Source organism: Mangifera indica, chromosome 3, assembly GCF_011075055.1.
Source record: "Mangifera indica cultivar Alphonso chromosome 3, CATAS_Mindica_2.1, whole genome shotgun sequence".
Taxonomy (NCBI): Eukaryota; Viridiplantae; Streptophyta; class Magnoliopsida; order Sapindales; family Anacardiaceae; genus Mangifera; species Mangifera indica.
Window position 1 is genome coordinate 10,299,982 of NC_058139.1, and position 20,040 is coordinate 10,320,021.

At 34.2% G+C, this 20,040-nt stretch overlaps 4 protein-coding genes and 1 long non-coding RNA gene across 5 annotated transcripts; 3 read left to right on the forward strand and 2 right to left on the reverse strand.

Annotated features, from left to right (window-relative positions):
- The first annotated feature begins 420 nt into the window (after positions 1 to 420).
- Positions 421 to 4,495, forward strand: LOC123212031 (sporozoite surface protein 2-like). The gene is made up of 4 exons (XM_044631055.1): positions 421 to 576; positions 660 to 1,189; positions 2,110 to 2,154; positions 3,181 to 4,495. The coding sequence occupies exons 2-4, from the start codon at positions 679 to 681 to the stop codon at positions 4,275 to 4,277; spliced, it is 1,653 nt and encodes a 550-aa protein (XP_044486990.1). The 5' UTR covers positions 421 to 576; positions 660 to 678; the 3' UTR covers positions 4,278 to 4,495.
- Positions 2,164 to 2,674, forward strand: LOC123212032. Its single transcript, XR_006501494.1, has 2 exons — positions 2,164 to 2,413; positions 2,498 to 2,674. It is a non-coding gene; the product is annotated as an uncharacterized LOC123212032 (long non-coding RNA).
- A 2,320-nt stretch (positions 4,496 to 6,815) lies between the features above and the next one.
- Positions 6,816 to 11,516, forward strand: LOC123210466 (glycerophosphodiester phosphodiesterase GDPD6). Its single transcript, XM_044628841.1, is given in 8 exon segments — positions 6,816 to 7,123; positions 8,180 to 8,358; positions 8,738 to 8,921; positions 9,165 to 9,239; positions 9,941 to 10,050; positions 10,133 to 10,351; positions 10,717 to 10,872; positions 11,141 to 11,516. Coding segments are annotated over 8 exon segments (1,254 nt in total). The 5' UTR covers positions 6,816 to 7,032; the 3' UTR covers positions 11,381 to 11,516.
- Positions 11,517 to 11,877: 361 nt separating this feature from the next.
- Positions 11,878 to 15,312, reverse strand: LOC123210862 (replication protein A 70 kDa DNA-binding subunit B). The gene is made up of 12 exons (XM_044629354.1): positions 15,095 to 15,312; positions 14,771 to 14,917; positions 14,445 to 14,663; positions 14,164 to 14,341; positions 13,776 to 14,046; positions 13,594 to 13,696; positions 13,382 to 13,506; positions 13,209 to 13,287; positions 12,977 to 13,121; positions 12,624 to 12,784; positions 12,403 to 12,523; positions 11,878 to 12,307 (listed from the first exon to the last, which is right to left on the reverse strand). The coding sequence occupies exons 1-12, from the start codon at positions 15,220 to 15,222 to the stop codon at positions 12,113 to 12,115; spliced, it is 1,872 nt and encodes a 623-aa protein (XP_044485289.1). The 5' UTR covers positions 15,223 to 15,312; the 3' UTR covers positions 11,878 to 12,112.
- A 1,911-nt stretch (positions 15,313 to 17,223) lies between these two features.
- LOC123210761 lies at positions 17,224 to 19,521 on the reverse strand. The gene is made up of 3 exons (XM_044629233.1): positions 19,230 to 19,521; positions 17,722 to 18,526; positions 17,224 to 17,619 (listed from the first exon to the last, which is right to left on the reverse strand). Exons 2-3 carry the CDS (start codon positions 18,450 to 18,452, stop codon positions 17,436 to 17,438), a joined length of 915 nt encoding a protein of 304 aa, XP_044485168.1. The 5' UTR covers positions 18,453 to 18,526; positions 19,230 to 19,521; the 3' UTR covers positions 17,224 to 17,435.
- Between the last annotated feature and the right edge of the window lie 519 nt (positions 19,522 to 20,040).

The following is a 20,040-nucleotide window of genomic DNA, read 5'->3' on the forward strand; positions in this document are numbered from 1 at the left end:
TTTAATTGATTATAATTGTAAAATAAAAAATAGGGTTAAAAATCATAACATAATTAAAATAAGATAAGACTAATTTAATTAATTTCCTTATATAAAAAAGTTAGACTTTAAGTATTGAAAATGTATAATGAATATTATACCAAAAATGAAGAGTGGAAACACCAAAAAGTGGATTTGATTTAGTGTATGTTGGCAGAGAATTACCTAATAACTCTGAGCATTTTCAATATTATAATAAATCCAACAGTTGGAAGCAGCTAGACACAGAACAGAGACAAAGTATTAAGCAGCAAGCAGCGAGTGTTAGAAGTTTGTCTCAAAATCTGTAAGAGTTATTGCAACTTGCGTGATGTTGATGATCTCTGAAAGTAACTGTTCTTGATATCACCACTCTCTCACTCCCCACTCACCTGCACGTGGCTTCTCTGAAGCGTGTGTTGTCAGCCTATAAAAATCAAACCTCACAGATTCTCCATCATTTCTACTCTCACTTTGCTTCTTAGCCATCATGCACTCCTAGCTTCAGCGTTTTAGCCTTTGGTTTCTCATTCTGCACTGTATTTTGTCGCTAACCCTGTAAGTTTTTCTTGTTTCTTTGTCGTTTTGGTCGTTTACTTTCGGATTTTTGAGCTTCTGCATTGTGTGGTTTATTGTGACAGGAGGAGAATTTGAGATGAAATGGCCGAAAATAAAGAGCACCCCACAAATCTTTTGGAGAGGTTTTCGCCTGACGAAGAAAATCCAAAGCAAACTCAAGAGTTAAATTCACAGTATCTTCATCAGCCAGACCTCAATCTTCGACTCTCTTTGGGAATTAACTTTGAGGGTGAGAGCTCGCTGACAAGGTCGTCTTCAGTGTCTGGATTCATGACTCAGAGAAAGGACTCTGGGGAAAGTGAAAAAAGCGCTCTTTTATTAGAGAGGTCTTGGTCTCTGCCGGCTAAGAGGGAGCAAGAGCAGAGGCTTATAACTTTAAGGGAGTTGCAGGCAATGAGGAGAATTCAGGCAAAGAACAGGCTTCTGGAGAGGCAGAGGATAAGCAGGGAAAATAAAGAGAAAGAAAAGTCTAAAGCTTCCCTGCAGAAGCCAATGCCCTCTCTGCCTGCGCCTTCGCCGGCTAAGAGCCCTTCTCCATATCAAGCCATTGTTAACATCAAGGGAAAAGGAGATCTAGCTGACAGCCAAAAGGGTATGAAAACCTCATCTCTTTAGTTCGTGTTTTTTTTTTTTTTTTGGTTTTTAATCTGTCTATTTTGATTGCTTTGTTATTGATTGTGTATTGATATATAATAATTGGGGTGTTGGATGTTCATAGAATTTTATCTGAATTCAATGTGTTTCCATGATTTTGAGCCTTAATTTCTGTTTGCTATAGTGGTGTAGTTTACTACTTTCATGGTTCTAACAACAGAATAAAAATGGAGAAAAACAATATAAAACTAAAGATTGCTTTTGCTGTTAGACATTAGATTGGGGGCTTGATGGTATTAACTTTACCTTAGAAAGAACAGAGAATTTATGGGCATGATAGCTCGAATGTAAATATTTGTTGTATTGAAAGAAACCATGCAGAGAAAGATTGATGAATCCGTTTGGGACAGTTATGTGGCATCCACATGCAATGATAAGATCTAAGAATCTTCGGTTTGTCGTTTGCGAAGAGTACATACTATATTGATGGAATTATGTTTTGAATTCAATTACTTGATGACAAAAAGTAAGAATGAATCTGAATCTGATAATGTATCGACAAAAGATCTTAAATATAGAATTTGATCTTGATTGCGCCCTGACAAAAATGAATACTACCTAGTTTGATATAAATATCCACAGAAAAACTTTTTCCTAATCTTTGTGCATTGTTCGTATCTTATCTTCATAATGTGGGATCAAAACATCCTGGTAGAGGTAGGCATATTACAACTAGATAGATGAATGCAGAGACATTACTTCTTTCAATGCAAATATGTTCCTATGTGAAAATTTATTGTGTATCTCTTGTAGCACATCAAGTCTTTCGAGAGTCCGGTTCTCAAAGGTTAGAGTGTTGTTTTGTTTGAAATGGAGGATTTCGACACATTCTAATCCATGTTGTGCTTACTGTTATAGGAATGTATTTCCCACATCTGTCTCCGGCATTTGCTGCTCTACATGGTAAGTGTCTCTATGTTTGACATGCATTCATAAATTTCCATTGCATATTTTATTTCCTGTTTTGTTGTATTGTTTTATGTATCTATTCTTCCATTTCTTTGAGTTCAATAGCATGAGCTGCATTTTATCTAGTGCAGAGGAATTACATTATAATAATTGAAAAAGGTGAAGCAAGAAGGTCATCTGCCTTTGCCAATACTGGTTAGACACCCAATTCAAAAGCTTTTTCGTGTATGGAATGTAATTACACAACAGAATGGTGCGGCTCTTTCTCAAGTTAACAAAAAAATGAGAGATTTTATATTAGGATATATTTTAAGATTATATAAACCTGTCTATGTAGTTAAGGTTCCCTCCAGTACCAAAAGGAGCAAACAACCTCAATCTTCTCATGTTGATGTAAAAAAGCTCCAAAACATAAATGTCGAACGCATAACTGTCACTTTGTCATTCATCATGGTTTTCAGGTATTCTGGTAAACATTTTCATCTCAAATAGGATTTGGGCAGATTTAATGGTAGCATTTCAGTATCAGTTGTCATAACATTGCATATATGGGTGTGGTACTGTCGGTTTCCTACAAGTATAAGCTCTAGGATTCCTAGTAATTTGATGTTAGGATATGATCATTTGCTGTTCAAGCACCTACATTCTCTCCAAGTACCAAAATTCACTCTTAATAAGCCATATTTTAGCCTCTAATTCTTATCTCTAGAAAAACAGTACATGATTGAATATTATTTTTTTCTGCTTTTGAAATTGCTTGTTTCAACATAGGATTAGTACTTCATTAAAAAGGAATAATATTGATATCCATATCTCATTTGCATATGAGAATGTGGGCACAATTAGAGCATGCTTCTTATATCAATGGATTCATAGCATATGGAGCTTGGGTAGCTTAGATTGTATACAAGGGTTCTGAAGTGAGATAGTCTTCAGCTGCTGAAGCATTCTGGTTTAATTTTGCCTTGCCTTTATGATTGCTTAAAGATGTTTAACTTAAATTGCACGCGTTTGATACAGGGCAGGAAGGTTCAGCTACACCACCAGAAGTTTCAGCTGCGCCTAAACAATCTAGCAGACTCCACCCATCATCGGATCCAAAGAACATAGAGCCCAATCAACCTAGTAGGTTCTACCCACCATCGGATCCAAGGAAAATCGAGCCTAGCCAACCTACTAGGTTCCATCTGCCTTTAGATCCAACGAAAATAGAACCTAACCAACCTAGCAGGTTTTACCCGCAATCGGATCCAAGGAAAATAGAACCTAACCAACCTAACAGATTCCACCCGCCATCAGATCCAAGGAAAATAGAAGCTAATCAACCTAGCAGGTTCCACCCACCATCAGATCCAAGAAAAATAGAACTTGACCAACCTAGCAGATTCCACCCGCCATGGGATCCAAGGAAAACGGAACCTAACCATTCTATTAAGTTCGACCCTCTATGGGATCCAAGGAAAATTGAACCTAACCAACCTATCAGGTTCCACCCGCCATGTGATCCAAGGAAAATTGAACCTAACCAACCTAATAGGTTCCACTTTCCATCGGATCTAAGGAAAATAGAACCTAACCAACCTAGCGGGTTCCACCCGCCATCGGATCCAAGGAAAATAGAATCTAACCAACCTAGCAGGTTCCACTCGCCATCGGATCCAAGGAAAATAGAACCCAACCATCCTAGCAAGTTCCACCTGCCATCAGATCCAAAGAAAATAGAATCTAACCAACATAGCAAGTCCCGCCTACCATTAGATCCAAGGAACGTGGAACCTGTGATCGCTCCTGGGACAACCTCTAATAGAATGCTAGTCCAGCCGGCCGAAATCAAGCCTGAGAATCCATACAAGAGGCCTAGAATCACCAGCTCAAACTTTGAAGACAATGGGATAGATGTGATTAGACAAATGCCAAGTGTAAGTACCACTGGGGATGGTCCCAATGGGAAGAGAATTGAAGGATTTCTCTACACATACACAAAAGGTCAAGTAAGTATAGTGTGCGTATGCCATGGCAGCTTTCTTTCACCAGCAGAGTTTGTGAAGCACGCTGGTGGCAAAGATGTGTCGAACCCCATGAAGCACATCACCGTGTATACTGCTCTTTCAGCTTGAATTGAGTGGTGGCGGTCGCGGCTTTGTCACCCCTTTTAGGACCTAAACTGAGTAGGAACTGATACTTTTCTCAGTTACCTTTGTGTGTTTTTTTTATTTTATAATGGAGATGAAAGAAAGCTTCCTTCTCAAGAGGGGAATGTTCTTTTATTTGGCTTTAGAGAACTCTTGAATGAACCATGTTTGAATGGATGAATGCATAGGTTTCTTTGTTTCAACTATTTTTGTTTTTCTTGCTTCATGAATCATTTAAAGAGTATGACTGAAGAATTTAATGGAAATAAAAATATGAAATAAGTTAATTTACTGGAGAATTATCTTCCTGGGAAAGTAGAGGAGCTTCAATCAAACTTTTTCTCAGCTTAGCAAGATATTGAATGGTTTTTGGCCTTTTCACTGAGAAACTAATAATATTATCACTTCCACAGTCTGAAGGGAAGAAGAGAAACCGCTAACATCTTCTGACAAACAGAAAGACTGATCGTTTTTATAGTTCTTGTCTTCTTGAAGGTTAAAAAAATCACTTCTTTAATCAAAACTACTAATTATATATTTAAAACATTAAAACATACGGAAATTTCTATCTTGGACGTTCTATCAAATTAATGAATAAAATTCTATATTGAATGTTTTTGTACCACAAGCTGGTTGTCTTCGATCATTATAAAAAGTTGATTCAAGAAACAAGTTTATAAGTACAACTAGGGAGGATGGGAGCATGTCCCACTAGTTGAGGAAGAATAAACATTAGGTATAATCAACCACCTTCTCGAGAGAGGTCCGGTGAGCATTTAGATGGTTGTCTACTGATGGCCTTGGGGTTGGCTCCAAAATACTTCTAACAAGGACCTGGGGATGGGAGCCGATAGTTTGGCAGCAAGAAGTCTTTTTATACCGTTTAGACATTTCCGCAATCGTTTCCCTTTCAGAAATTGGCTCATTTAATATGATGTATAGCTTAAGAATAGAGTTGTGTGCTCGTTGAACCATATGAGGGAGATCATTTTAAGGTTTGGGAGCGGTACATTACTTGGACTTTGAATTGTTCTTTCTTTGAGTCGTGAAGATTACCCTATCAGAGAATAAATGAAACATATGTTGTTGGCAGTATGCCAGTAATATATTACAATATAGTAGGACTCGTTATGACTGTTTACTCAATTTTCTCTTCTTTTTTTTTTTCCCCTCCTTTCCTCCTCTCTTTTCTTTAAAATCATATGAGAGCCATTTTTAGAAGGCCAAATGACTTCTAAAAATTACAATTTTCCCCCACCCAAGTTTGAAAAGTGACCCTTTAGCTCCTAGGGTTTCTCTTTTACTTTCCTTTTCCGGTAAGTTTTCTCCGATGACAACTGGCCTTATTCTTCTACTGTGAACAACCACCAATACCAATTGTAACTTCCTCTGTCGTGGACAACCACCAAGACCAATCGAAAATGGACAAATTTTCGTACACAAAGCTTTCTAAAACTGTGATGAATTGCTACAAAGATTGGTATGAAACGTCTATCTTTGACGTCCTTGGTCTTCAAGAAACTTAGATCGACATTTCCTGAAGGTGAAAGACATTGAATATCAACGTTTTTCACCAATCTGTCACAAATTGTCACCATTTCAAGAAGCTCTGTGTGCGAAAATCTGACATTTTGATCGGATTTTCAACAATTTGCACATTAGGAAACCATCGAAGAGGGAGGGGAAATACCATTGGAGAGGAACGACAGGAAGAACTGTCGCCAAAAAAATGGAATCAAGTTTTTGGGATATAAGTGCAATGTTTCAAAATTTGAGAGAGGCGTCTGTTCATTATAAAAATATAAAACCCTAAAAATATATATGATGAGGGTGAAAGGTTAATTTTTTAAAATTAAACTAGATGAGAAATGGATAGTTTTTAAAACTAAAAAGAAAAAAAGAAAATTTTTTGTTTGTTTAAATAAAAATCTTTAAATAACAATTTTATCCGTAACTATAATAATCAAAACTAACAGATAGATAAATATTTAAATTTTTAAAAATTAATAAAATTACTTTAAATTTTCACTATATCTTGGATGGAAATAAGTCTCTCGGCCTTTTTAAAAATACTTTATCTTAACAATTTCCTCTCTAATTGACCCACTTTCGTTTTGTCACATTACAGCATATAAAATCTTTTTGTATAAAATAATATGCTAAAATATAATTAGTTATATTAATACAAATAAATAAATATTATTTTTAAGGTACATCATGTTCAAACTTGAACCTTAAACCAATCTAAACAATTAAAAAAAAAATTGAGTAATGTTAATTTATTTAAATTTAATAAAATTGATAGCCTATTAAAAATTTGAATTTAAATTTTTATCATAATTATAAAATCTTGAATTAATTACTTATAAAAAATTAATATATATAATTTTATATGAAAATAATATATATTATATTATAAATAAAGCAATATTTAATAACGAAAAATATTTAAAAAATAAAATAAAATTATAACAAACTGGAAGTTAACCTCTATAAAATTAGTTTACAAAGCTGCGTACATTGTCCACAAAGATTATATCTTTTTCATCATTTATCTCCATTATTTGCTCCGGTGGCGGCTGGGTTGTCGTCAAATTTTATCTTTCCTATGAGAGGTTCGGTTTTTTAAAATTCAAAATAGTATCGTTTTTATCATATTCAGCCTCTAAGCTAGCACGATAAGCAACGCTGCAACTGTTTCGATATCTGTCACGTTACTGCTTTCTATATAATTATCAATATGGGCATAGCCCATAGCCTTGGAGGAACAAACCAGCGTGGAGAAAACACTCCTGAAAGATTGAGAACCAAGGCAAAAGCAATGGGTTTAGGTCTCACCCGTAAGCTTCAAAATCTTATCTTTAAAAACAACTAGTGATATTTCAGTCATTTTCTAGTTTACTCCGGATTAAGCATTCTGGGTTTTTCTGCCGGTTTTGTTTCATTGGATATGATATGTCTAAACGGCACTATGGACTCTGGGTTTGTATTCATTTGTAGTATATATTTTTTTTTTCAATAGTTTCATTTTATACATATTTGTATAATTTTTATGAGTTTTTTTCAGTTTGTTTTGTAGTTTGACTAATATGAGATTTCGATGTCCCTCCTTTTTTTTGTCATTTAATATTTAGATTCTCTTGTTGTCTTCTTTTAGGTATTTATACGAGTTCTTAATTGAATTTTTTTCCAAGGCCAGGTTGGAATATTTTGTTTAATTTTTGTTAGATAAAGGTAAATTGTTTGTGGATCACTTGGTCATAGTTTCCAACGTACATTGACAGAGCATGATATGTTTGTTATGTGCATGAAATGCTGTATAAACAATGGCTGAAGATCTTTGACTGAATATGCTTTAATGCTTCCTTCAATTCGGCAGATATCAAATGTGTCATAATGATAGGAGAATGTAGCGTTTAGATGAATGTGTGTCTGTTGTTTGATTGTTTGAGATGATGGATTTTTTCTGAACTATGGTGCTGTCTTTCTATTCTTAGTATCATAGATATATTTTATAGTATGTATGCTGACTGCTTATAGCATTGAGACCACATTTTGGCCTGTATATCTATGCAAAGATATAGGAGTGTTTTACAGTTTCGTATAACCTGGAAGCAATTTCGCTTCTGACTTGCCTTTTGATGTTATAAAACTAGAAGAGTAATCATTTGATAACATTAGGCTAAGTAATCACATTGGTTTGTTCTAAATATATTCCACACTGATTAATGTTAAATAGAAATTCGTGATTTTCTGTGATTAATGCAGATATTTGGGAGGGGGTAGAATAATCATATTAGGTTGCTGTGCTTATGTAATCATATCATCGGTGTCAGTTTTGGGTAGATACAAGTGATGGATTCATTTTGAATCATGGTATTTGTCAGGCTTTCCCCCTCTGCTCTTTCTATTACTCATTGTTGGGTGCAATGCAAGACCTCTGTATCCACTCCCTAGTAAAATCATTAATGGAGAGAGACAGCCTCTACAAACCTCACGACCATATAACCTTGCACACCGAGGTTCAAATGGAGAGTTTCCTGAAGAAACTGCTGCTGCATACTTGGTACATTTTGTCATGTAAATATAATGATTTTACATGCCGTGCAATTTCTTTTCTGTGTTCTATTTTTTCCCTTTCTTTTGGAGTGAGGTGAAGATAAAAGATGTCAGAAGACGGGATTTAGTCTATGTTTATGTGTTCATCTAAATCACATACAATGATAATGGAAGGCCCAAAGTGGTTCTATGTTGATAAAAATGTCATATACTGGTTAACATATCTACTGTAGTTACTTTTTAATCATTTTCAGAACTTCTGAATATGTTGTTTAGATAGCTTATCAGCTGGTAGATTAGAGGTAGGTGTATCTTGCTTGTATCACTTAGTAAATTGTCTACCTACCATTTGATTATGTATATGTACTTATGACTGTGTCTTGCAGAGAGCTATTGAAGAGGGTGCAGACTTCATAGAAACAGACATTCTTTCTTCAAAAGACGGTGTTCTTATATGCATGCACGATGTTACTCTTGATGACACCACCGACATTGCAAACCACGAGGAGTTTGCAAATCGTAAAACAACCTATGAGGTTCAAGGGGCCAACACAACTGGCTTTTTCATTGGTATAGAATCTGTTCTTCCTGCTTAATCTTATGCTTTAGAATCCCACCTGGATATGTTCATGTTGTGTTGCTGGGTATTTGACTAGTCTTAGTGCATCGGCAACGAATTAAAGTTGTAGCAGTTTTTATCTGTGTCTGTAAGAGTATCAGTTTTTAGTCATTCACTTCCTATTGAACTCTATAAAAGCTTCGATGGTTAGAAGTTTTGGTTCAAATTTCAAAAGTTGTTCCAATTGGATGCAGTCGATTTCACACTACAAGAACTGAAGACATTGGGGGTGAATCAAAGGTACAAATTCCGGGATCAACAATACAATGGTTAGTTACTCTCCCTGTTACATTTATGTGAGTTTCTTCTTATTCCATATTTAGTATCCACTGGCTCAAGTCAAACTTATTTATGGTTTATTACATAATATATGTAGCATTTAACTAAATATAGCAAGGAATGTAGAATCAAGTCTTTTTTTGTCGATGAAAAATGTGGTCTTGCCTAGAATTTTTTGTCGACGAAAAATATATGCTGCTCACACAGTACACATATGCATGTCTGGCTGACAATTGTTTTTTTTAGTATCTTAAAAAATCAGTGGACCCAATGAATTTTCATTGTTCTAAAGATCATCAAAAGAGGGAGGCGTCTAAGCTTGATTTTCTAAAAGCTTATACTATTTTAATTTGGCACCTGTGGACTTTGTACTAAAGGATTTAGGATGCAATAATCGTCCTGGGCGACCTTCTCTTGACCTGCAACATCTGAGATCTAGTTAAACAATTCTATGATCAATTAATTGATTTGCATTTCTTTAACTTTCAGTAGGTGAGGGTTAATCATAGGCCCTAAATCTTACTGTGGGTTCACAGCTTTATGATCATTAAATCCAGCTGAAAATTATATGCTATTATTGTTTGTTGCATTATTATACGATTAAAGCTCTTTTTGAGAGTACACAAGAAATTTATTGACTGTGGGAAAAATAATGATAATCAATTTTGTTCTTTTTGTGTGTATTGCACAGGAAAATTCCCAATTATTACATTTGAAGAGTACATTTCAATTGCACTAGATGCACCAAGAGTTGTTGGAATATACCCAGAGATAAAAAATCCAGTATTCATCAATCAGCATGTGAGTAATTTTCTCCTTTGAACTGTCACAGAAAATGTTGAACGGCAAAATTGTTTACAATTACTTATTGATGAATTAACAGGTGAAATGGCCTGGTGGTAAGAAATTTGAGGACAAGTTTGTGGAGACCCTTAGGAAGTACGGATACCATGGTTAATATATGTCAAAAGATTGGTTGAAGCAACCTGCATTTATCCAATCCTTTGCTCCTACTTCACTTGTGTATGTATCAAATCTGACAGACTTGCCCAAGATCTTCTTGATTGATGATATCACCGTTCTAACTGAAGACACTAAACAGGTTTGTACTAGACTACCTTAGTTTCTGGTAACTTGTTTTGCATAATAAGCTATATTTGTTTTGAATTCATGTGGGATGAATCTGAGAGTTTTTCCCGTAAATGGTCGACAAATCATGCAACAATCTAAGATGTACATGTGATGCTCGGATAAATCCAAATTAATTTGAAGCATTGTAATTGGAAGAATTTTATGCTATGATCAATTCACTTTTCATAATTGAGAAGCATTGGACATTTGGACTGGACCTTTTGTGTGTTAATGAATGACTGCGTTAGATTAAAAGTTTATGCTTTTGATTACCATTTTGTCTCTGTTTCATTCTGAATGATATCTGATGGAAGACTATGCTCCTGTGATTTGCAGACATACTGGGACATCACTTCCGATGCTTATCTTGACTATATGAAGGAATATGTTGTGGGCATCGGACCTTGGAAGGATACTGTTGTTCCAGTGGTAAACAAGTATATGCAGACTCCAACCAGTCTTGTTGCCAGAGCACATGCCCGTAACTTACAGGTGAACTTCTATATAATTCTTCTCTGCAGTTTTTAAACATGATCTAAAATGTTCAAGGTTGTCATATTTTTTATATCTTTGCCTCAACATTTGCATTGTTATGTTAAAAATTTTAACACTTGATGGTTGTGTTGTGTGTTTGTGCTCATCTTTCCTTCACTTCTGCCCAAGAAATTCCATCCACTGCCATTTCAGAACTGTTTCCTTTACATTTAGTCATTTGTACATGTATACACTTGAAGAGCTGGAATGCAACTTGAAAATGCAGGTGCACCCGTACACTTTCCGGAATGAAGACTCATTCTTACACTTGGATTTTCATCAAGATCCGTATCGAGAGTATGACTACTGGTTAAACAAGATTGGGGTTGATGGACTCTTCACAGATTTCACGGGCAGCCTTCGTCTTTACCAGCAATGGACGTCTCCACTATCTAAAGATAAAGGAGATGATGAAGCCAAAGCATTAAAATTGCTACATAAAATTAAGTCTTTGCTCTTCTCTTAAGTTGTGACATTTTTTTAGAAATAAAAAAATGTATTTAAACCCTAGCATCACCTCCATTGTAACCTCAATTGCAGCAAAAATTATTATTAATAAATTTTGGGTTGGAGATTTTGTCAATAAAGAAATTATGATGAAATAGGTATTGCTCTGGTAAATATAAAGTGAAGATATAATTGAAGAAAATAAATTATAATATTTTTTCAATGCTGTGCAATCCTTAACTGGTCTATATATGAAGGTTAAACTGGATGATCAAACTTGTGATTTGCTCTCCAATCTCACAAGAATTAGGGCTTCAACTTCAGATGTATTTGCATGACTAAGAGCCCAAAAGATTTTGCAAGGTATCCAACTTCAATGGATCCACATCATGAACTATTCAAGTTCAAATTCAATGCAAATTAAATTAGAAACCAAATTGAAATCTTAAGTCATCAATCTTACACAGCTGTGCAACTGTTATACAACTATGAACAGAGAATGGAATTGGGAACTTAGAAACCACCAAGTGCTCTAGTTGATGAGAACTTGAATAATTATAATAGTGCCCAAGTACAAACAAAAAATACTTTGATTGACTAATTAAGCATATATTACAAGCAAAATGTTGTCTGAACCAACAGTCACATTTCCTAATTGAGTTGAACTTCCATCAATCTTATGCAAGCAAGAAACTGGCATCATCAAGACAATATCAACCTAGACAGCCTAAAGATCAGAGTTAAATACATCCTATTGAGAAGCTTTCTTTGTTAACTCTTCTAGCAAAAGCTTGGATTCTGCAGCAAAATCAACTGGAGCAACATCCCTGGCAGTTATCCTTTGCCTCTTCTCATTGTTGTATTCGTGTTGAGTGACACTAACCCGGAAAAGGTATGGAACCCAAGTAACTTCCTTCAATTTCATTTGGTATGAATTCTCTTCCATCTGAAAGAGACGATGACATGAAATGAATGAAAAACTAGTTTAGAATTTCGCATACTCAAAATTGGAGCCTAGAGGGAGAACTACTAATTGTTTACCTGTGACTTCAATTTATCAAGCTCATCAGCAGAGCACCCAATCATCTTTTCTGCCTCATTGTTGAATACAGAAATCCAAGCTTCTCCACTTTCATCAGAAACTCTTACAACCATAATGTATCTGAAAAATGGAATATAGAGTATGTTCAGAAAAGGTGAACTTTGTTGATTCCATTAAAGATTATTAATTTTAATGGCTTTGATATCCAGATGTTTCTTACCTTAAACTGCATTCATCATCATTTTTCTGGCATCCCTCACACCAATACCCAGATCCCATGCCATCCGTGACTTTCTTGTTGCAGGTTTTGCAAGCACGGTACCACATAGTCTGATCAGGCTTGATAAGGCTTATAAATCCTCTAATGCTAAAATACACAGGCTACAAATAGTAAAAACAAATCCACGTTATAACAGCTGCACATACTTTTATTTAATCATATGGAACCTACTTTAAACCCAGGGAACTAATTTAACATTTACATTAAATGGATATTCAAGATAAAATTGTTGAAAAGCACACAACAATCTTCAAAATGAAAGGTGCTTTATCAAAAAGATAGAGTTGTAATACCTTTTCTTCTCCCATTGATGGATCACTCGTTATGTGAGAAAGGGTTACTCGATCAGAGTACATAGACCTCACTCCAGTCTTGGTTGAAGGACTCAAACCAGAGCCAACAGGAGCCATTGAAGTCCCTTTACCTTCAGAGTCAAACCTGCGTACCAATAAGAATATTTTTAAAATTACTTATAGCAGGAAAGGACAAACCAGACTACCACTTGATTGATCTCAAAAAATTTACCAGGCCTTCAACTTCTTTGATTCTGGAATATCAGGATTGATCAGTACTGTGCTTCTGCCAACTGCTGACAAAGATATTCCTGAAATAGCATACAGATAAAATTACAAATAAGTACAGCCTCACTGCCTATTATCCCCATTTGCATGATTATTGCACATTTAACTTTAGAATACCTTGAAAGTCTCCTACTTTGAGGGATTTAATCGCAACTACAGGAGATTGATCAACCACATCAAGCAATTCCTGGCCCAGATTAGTTGCCAGGTCATTCCACAAAGAGACCACAACTGTCCTCTTCCTGCGATTCAAGTGCATATTCATAATACACAATCAATATATAACACTAGACAAAAGAAGTTACCAAGCAAGACAAATATATACTCACGTCTCATCTGCAACAGTTATATCACGCTTTGGAACCATTTCATTGTTACTTTTCCTTCGGATGCTCATTGTTGGAGAAACACTTTGAAGGACTCCGATAACATCTGGAATACACAACTACATCAATTCGCTTCACATAAAGTAATACATAAAAATTTATAAAGAGGGATCTGTAGTTCTCACCAACAAGGTCACTGCCATTAACATAACGACCCAACTCATCAATCTGAACAAAATTAAATTTTGTTTCAGGAATGAAGGTTTCTTCATTACTGGCCTCTTCCACCTCAGAATTTTCATTCAAGTTCATTTCATAATCATTTTGCACTGTCTTGAATTGCTTGTTAGCAACCCTAAGAGTTCCCCGAGATATGTAATACACCTTCCCTAATTGGAACCTATCATAGAACTTCCTTGCGGCTTCATTGAACATTGTTGCTTGTATTTGGGTACCCTACACCAAACAAATCAATTTTACTCCACTAATCACTAACATGTTAAACGTCAATAATTTACAATTGATTTCATGACCATAAAGGAAAATGTTTACGCAGATTAACTTATAGCTTACATCTTCATCCGTTAACTCCACATTGAAGACGCATCCTTCTCCTCTTGCATTCTTATAAGTACGCATGTTTCCTTTGCTCGTAACACTAACTTTTATAGTCCAATTGCCTTGGTAGGGGTTCAAGGAAACTAAAGGATGAACCCTTCTGGTCATTGCCAATCGAGCAGAAGGAGCCATACTGAGATTTAGGAAATAAAACATTATCATATAATTGCCTATGCCGAAGCCCACTAAAAGAAACAACATTTGGGTTAAATTAAAAAAAAAACAAGAATACTCACTTTCCACGTTGTTCATGAACTATTTGAGCAGCAGATTTAGTGACTATTTCTTGTTTCGGCTTCACAAGAATGCCAGCCCCTTCTCTTTTAACCTCACTTTTCATCTCATTTTCTTGTTTTGGCTTCAAAATTATGCCAACTTCCTCGCTTTTCACCTCACTCTTGATCTCCATTTCAAGTGCAGGCGCTACCACCTCACATTTCGTCACAATCAGGTATCTGAAAACAATTTAAAAATAGAAACCACATCAATCAATGCATTATTTTATTCACAAAAAAATAGTTTTTTTTTTTTTTTTAAAAAAAAAACCTCAACTGATGCTTACTTTTCAGATTTAGTTGGGATATCGTTGACAGTGTAATCGAGAATACGAATGAGGCCCTTATTCTGAATGTTTCCTGAGATGACTTCCGACGATAAATTTGATGGCAAAATGCCCCTTACAGTCAGCTTCCCATCACTAGCATTAAACCTACAATCAAACCCACAATAATTATATCAAGCCTCATATAATCAAACAAAAATATTCAAAATTTCTTCAGCATAGTTTATAAAATCAACCTAAGCAATAGATCTATTACTCATAAAAAATTAAGGAAAAACCCCAGATAGAAAAATCACTTAAACAAACAAAAAGAGGATTAACTACATGTATCGATTGCCAGTGAGCTTGAGATCTAAGACTTGGACTACGATCTCAGGGAGATTAGAGGATGAATCTGGAGAGGGATTTGACAATAAGATTGATATTGCATCTGGGGTAACTGTTTTCGCCATTTCCACTGTTTACTCTCTTTCCCTGAGAATAGCTCCGGTTATTGAGAGTTGAGACCTTGAATTTGGCAGATGAAAATGAATTCTGAGGAGTGAGATTATTCTTTTCTTTATATTTTAATGGCTCGCTGTGGCGCCAGTTTTCTGTGTTTTCTATTTAGTTTCCCGCTGAGATCTAAAGGCGCAGTCCTGGGCGGCAAAACGTTTTTTAAAAATGATTTTTACTCTATCCGGAGGCAGCGAGCGCGCGTTATTTTTTTTCGAAACCGCCTGAAATTGTTCTAGTTTCACCGTTTTATTATTACCCTATTATTGTTAGGTATTTACGATTTAACCACGGCTTTGTGGAATTTGAAGTTTCATAAAGCCAAATTCCATCTGTTATCCACTGGAGTGAGTGAATTCTTATTGGTTTCTAGAAATAACAATTTTCTTCTTTTTTTTTAAATTAAAAAATTATTATTACCACTAAATATGAATATTAAATCATCAATTTTTCTTTATTATTTAAACTCTTAATTAATTTTAAAATATTATATATTGTTCAAATTTTGGATTTTTTAACTAAGAGTAGATTCGAATTAAATCAAACTCGAGCTAGCTTTAAAGGTGTTTGAGTCTAATTTGTTTCAAAATAATTGAGCTCAAGTTTTGATTCGAATTTTAAATTTGATTCAATACTAAAATGATATTATTTTAATATATATTGATCGAAATGATATTGTTTTGTATTAAATTTTTTAGACTTATGAGCTTAAGAGGTGAATACCCTTAAAACTTGAAGTAAAAAAATTAAATTTTCAGGTTTAAATTCTAACAAACTCAACTCAAATATAACCCTATGTGTAACTCTAATTTTTTAAACTATCAAAGGGTATATTGAAAATTAAAAATACCAAAATCTCTCCTAATTCTAAAAACCCTCTAAAAATTTTTTAACACCTTTGCCATTTTGAAAAAATAAAATATAAAATTTAGGAGGAAAATAAATAAGAGGAAAAGTATATATTAAAAAATAAAAAAATATATACAAATTGATTTTTCTATTCTATTATTCAATAGAATTCATTTAAGAAAATTTGACTTTTTAAAATTTAAAAATTAGAATTTATTCTTTCAACAAATCTTTGGTGGGAAATAGGTTTTTAATCTTTTAAAAAAAAAATTAAACGGATACTGTTAATAAAAGTTTGAATAAATTTCAAACTATGTCGCCTTTCTTGTCAATATATTTATTATTTAATTTATGGCAGAGTCTCAAATTTTGAATTTCTTTGTCAACGATTTTAATTTTTTTTAAACAACCAAACATCTTTTCCCAAATTAATTCTTGAACCAAGAAGCTTCATTACTCGTCAGTATATAAAATTATTTTACAATTTATTATTATTGTTATTATTGTTATTATTGTTATTATGAAAAAATGAAAATATAATTAAAAACTCTATTTATAGAACTTTACCAAATAAATTAATATTAGAAAATGCTATACCAAATTAAGTAAGTACATAGACTTAATATTATCCCTTTTTTTTTTTTTAGTAATATTGTCCCTTTCTTGTTAATGTTTTGAGTGTACTTAGTAATCTGACAGCGATATGTTTGTTGAAGTATATCGAATTAATATAATACAATAGGTATGTCAGATAATATAATATATATTATCGATACGAATCAATACACTTCTTAAAAAAAATAATAACATGATAAAAATGTATATGAGAAATTTATAATTTTTACGGATGTTTATGATATTTTTTAAAATAATAACATATCAATTAGATTTTTTAGTTATTTATTGATATTTTATTATTTTATATGTTAAAAATTATATCATATGATATAATTATTGAACCATTCATGTTCAGGAACATGAACCTGAAGAAGCCTTACTTGTTTACCACACAGCAATCAATATTTGGCTGGACTGAATATCTTTCTGCTTCATTGGCTATTGCTTTCTTCAAATAATACTACAAACAAAATTTAGTCCTGTCGCATACATTGGATCAAAATTTTGTGTACATTAATGTTGTGAAATGCAAAGAATAGAGCATGTATCAGATGGGATGTGCTAATCAACAAGAGAAGAGATTAATTAACTGCAAAGCTACAAAACAAAATTAAGGGGAAAAAATTAAAGAACTGTTATCAGACAGGACTCAGTTCTGTTCAGGACAGAGAATATACATCCAGGGGTCTCCTAATGTCCCTCCTTAGCACATTGAGCAACGAGAGAAGCATGAACACCATTTAGCCTTACCTGCAGTTTTGTTGTTTGCTTTAGGGCTCTGTGTTGCTACTGGAGTCTGTGGTTCTGATGCTTTGGGCGACACAGGCTGCGACGGTTGTCGTTTCTTCCCCTTCAATGATGTACTTCTTTCAACATCCCCTGTCAATCTTTATTAACAAGAAACTCATCAAGTTTTGGTAGTAAGCACATTGTCAATCACACAAGTTCTTTTTTTTTTTTTTTTTGGCAAATCAAGTGAAATAGCTTACATTGGAAATGCAAATGATTTGGTGCTAGAATCACGGTTAAGTGAACATGGATCCTTTTTGGGAAGAGACAACTTCAATTTCTCATCAGTATGATCAATGGCATTTTCACTTATGACCTCTCTCACTGGTTCAGCCGCTGTAGCTTCAGTTGTTCCTAACCCCTGGTTCAAACTCCCAGTTCTCATGTGAGGCTCAGGTGATTTATATGATGTTGGTGTTGCTGGCTCCATACTTGGGAGGTCAATTAAAGGCCCTGACCACTGAATGTCACCGGCTGAACCAAGTTCACCAGATTTTCCCATCCAGCTTAATTGATCTCTAGTGAAACTCATATTCCCCATGTGAATGCTAAACAAGGATTCGTTTGAAGCAATACTCCATTCTGCTGGATTATTAGATTGAGTTCTAGCAAACACGTGAGGTGGGATCCTATTAGGATCAGCGGAGTCATTATCATCTTCATCAGTTCGCTCCATCACCTGCGCTGGAGGAGATTCTGTTGCCAGTTCATTATTCAATTCATCATTTGGTTGTTTAAGCCTGGACTGAAAGCTGGTAGCAAAATCCTCTTCATTAATAGCTGAAGCTAACTGAGTGCCATCAGCACCTACATCAGTGAGGTCTTTGCTTGAAGAGGATGAGGACGAGGAAGAGCCAATACCTTTAGGAGAACTGACTATTTGATTCTCTTTCAATTCATTGCAAGTTCCACCCTCATGTCCAGATTCCATAATTCAAATTGTCTGCCTTCAAATCCGGTTCAAAAGGTCCAAAACTATCTCAAGGTACAAGAAATCTGGCCATGCTGCAAGATAAACAATCACAAATAATAAATATAAAACTATAACTATAACTAAATATTTAAAGAGCCATCTCTCAGAGTTTCAGAATGCAAGACAAGAAAACAAATTAATGTACACTTTAATAACTTCTTTCAACATGATCATTTCTGTCCCATTTGATATTTGAATGCAGAAAATTCTCAAAAAATAAATAAAGAAGAAGAAGAAGAATTACAACAAACATGTGGATCAATGTAAAACATGGCCACATACTCAAAATACAAACAAGCCACGTATTGACTCTACATTCTTCCCCTTTAAACATTATTTTGACCCCACTTTTTCTTCTCATATTCAAGCTTTAAATGAAGAAATTCTGAGAAAAGTGCATTTCAACAAGCAGCCACATACTCAAAAAACACAAACAAATCACATCTTGACCAACATTCCTCCCCATTATTCATTATTTCGACTCCAATTTTTTCTTCAGTTATTCGAGTTTTAAATGCAGAAATTCTCAGAAAAAAGCATTTCAACAATCAGGTGGATAGATGCAAAACATGCCCACATCCTCAAAACACAAACAAATCATATCCTAACTTAACATTCTTCCCCTTAACCCAATTAAACTAAACATTTTCCTGATACTAGTGTTAAAAAAAAAAAAAAACAAAACAAAACAAACGAATCACATTCACATATCAGAAATGAAAAGGAATTACTTACAGGGAAGAGCAAGAAGCCCCAATTGGAGAGAAAAAGAAAGAAAGAACAAAAAGAGGGAAAGTCCTTGGCAGGTTGTTGGCGTGAAGAGGATGCAATGAGGAAGGAAGAAGATAGCGCAGAGATTATTGGATAGGAGCAGACGCAGGGAGAGAGAGTAAAAGACTGAGAAAAATTATTTATGGGTGAGGCATAGCAATAGGCGTTTATCTCTCTCTCTTCCCCATATTTTAACCAACTCCATCACCCCTTCGCGCCGCGCCATCACCATAACTAACTTCTTCAATCCAGGAGTTTTTTCGAAGCCTTAGTAATATTTATATAATTAATTTTTTTTATTTTTAATTTAAAAATTACAACATTTTAAATTTAAAATAATAGATTTTTAATTTAAGATATTATTTTATATTAAGTATTATTATTATATTAATTAGAATTAAAGTTATTTTTGTTTGATATAATAATAAAATTACACGACATATTACTCAACTATTTTATTACAATCATTTAATACCATTAACCAAATCCAAAAGTTGTCCAAAAATTTACCAAATTATAAACCCATGAAAGAATTTTATGGCCTTTGGTTCATCACTTCTGATCCCACAACATCATTTTCAGCACATGTTCATTGGTCATTTTCACTGCAATTTCCTAACCATGAACGTTGATGAGGGAGAATATATATATTCTTATGTTAATTTGACAAGTCTAGAGGGATGAAATATAATAATTATATTATTAAGATAATCAATTTCATTTTCTCTGTACAAATTCTCTCTGTAATTCTCAATATATTCTGGTTTCTCTCTCT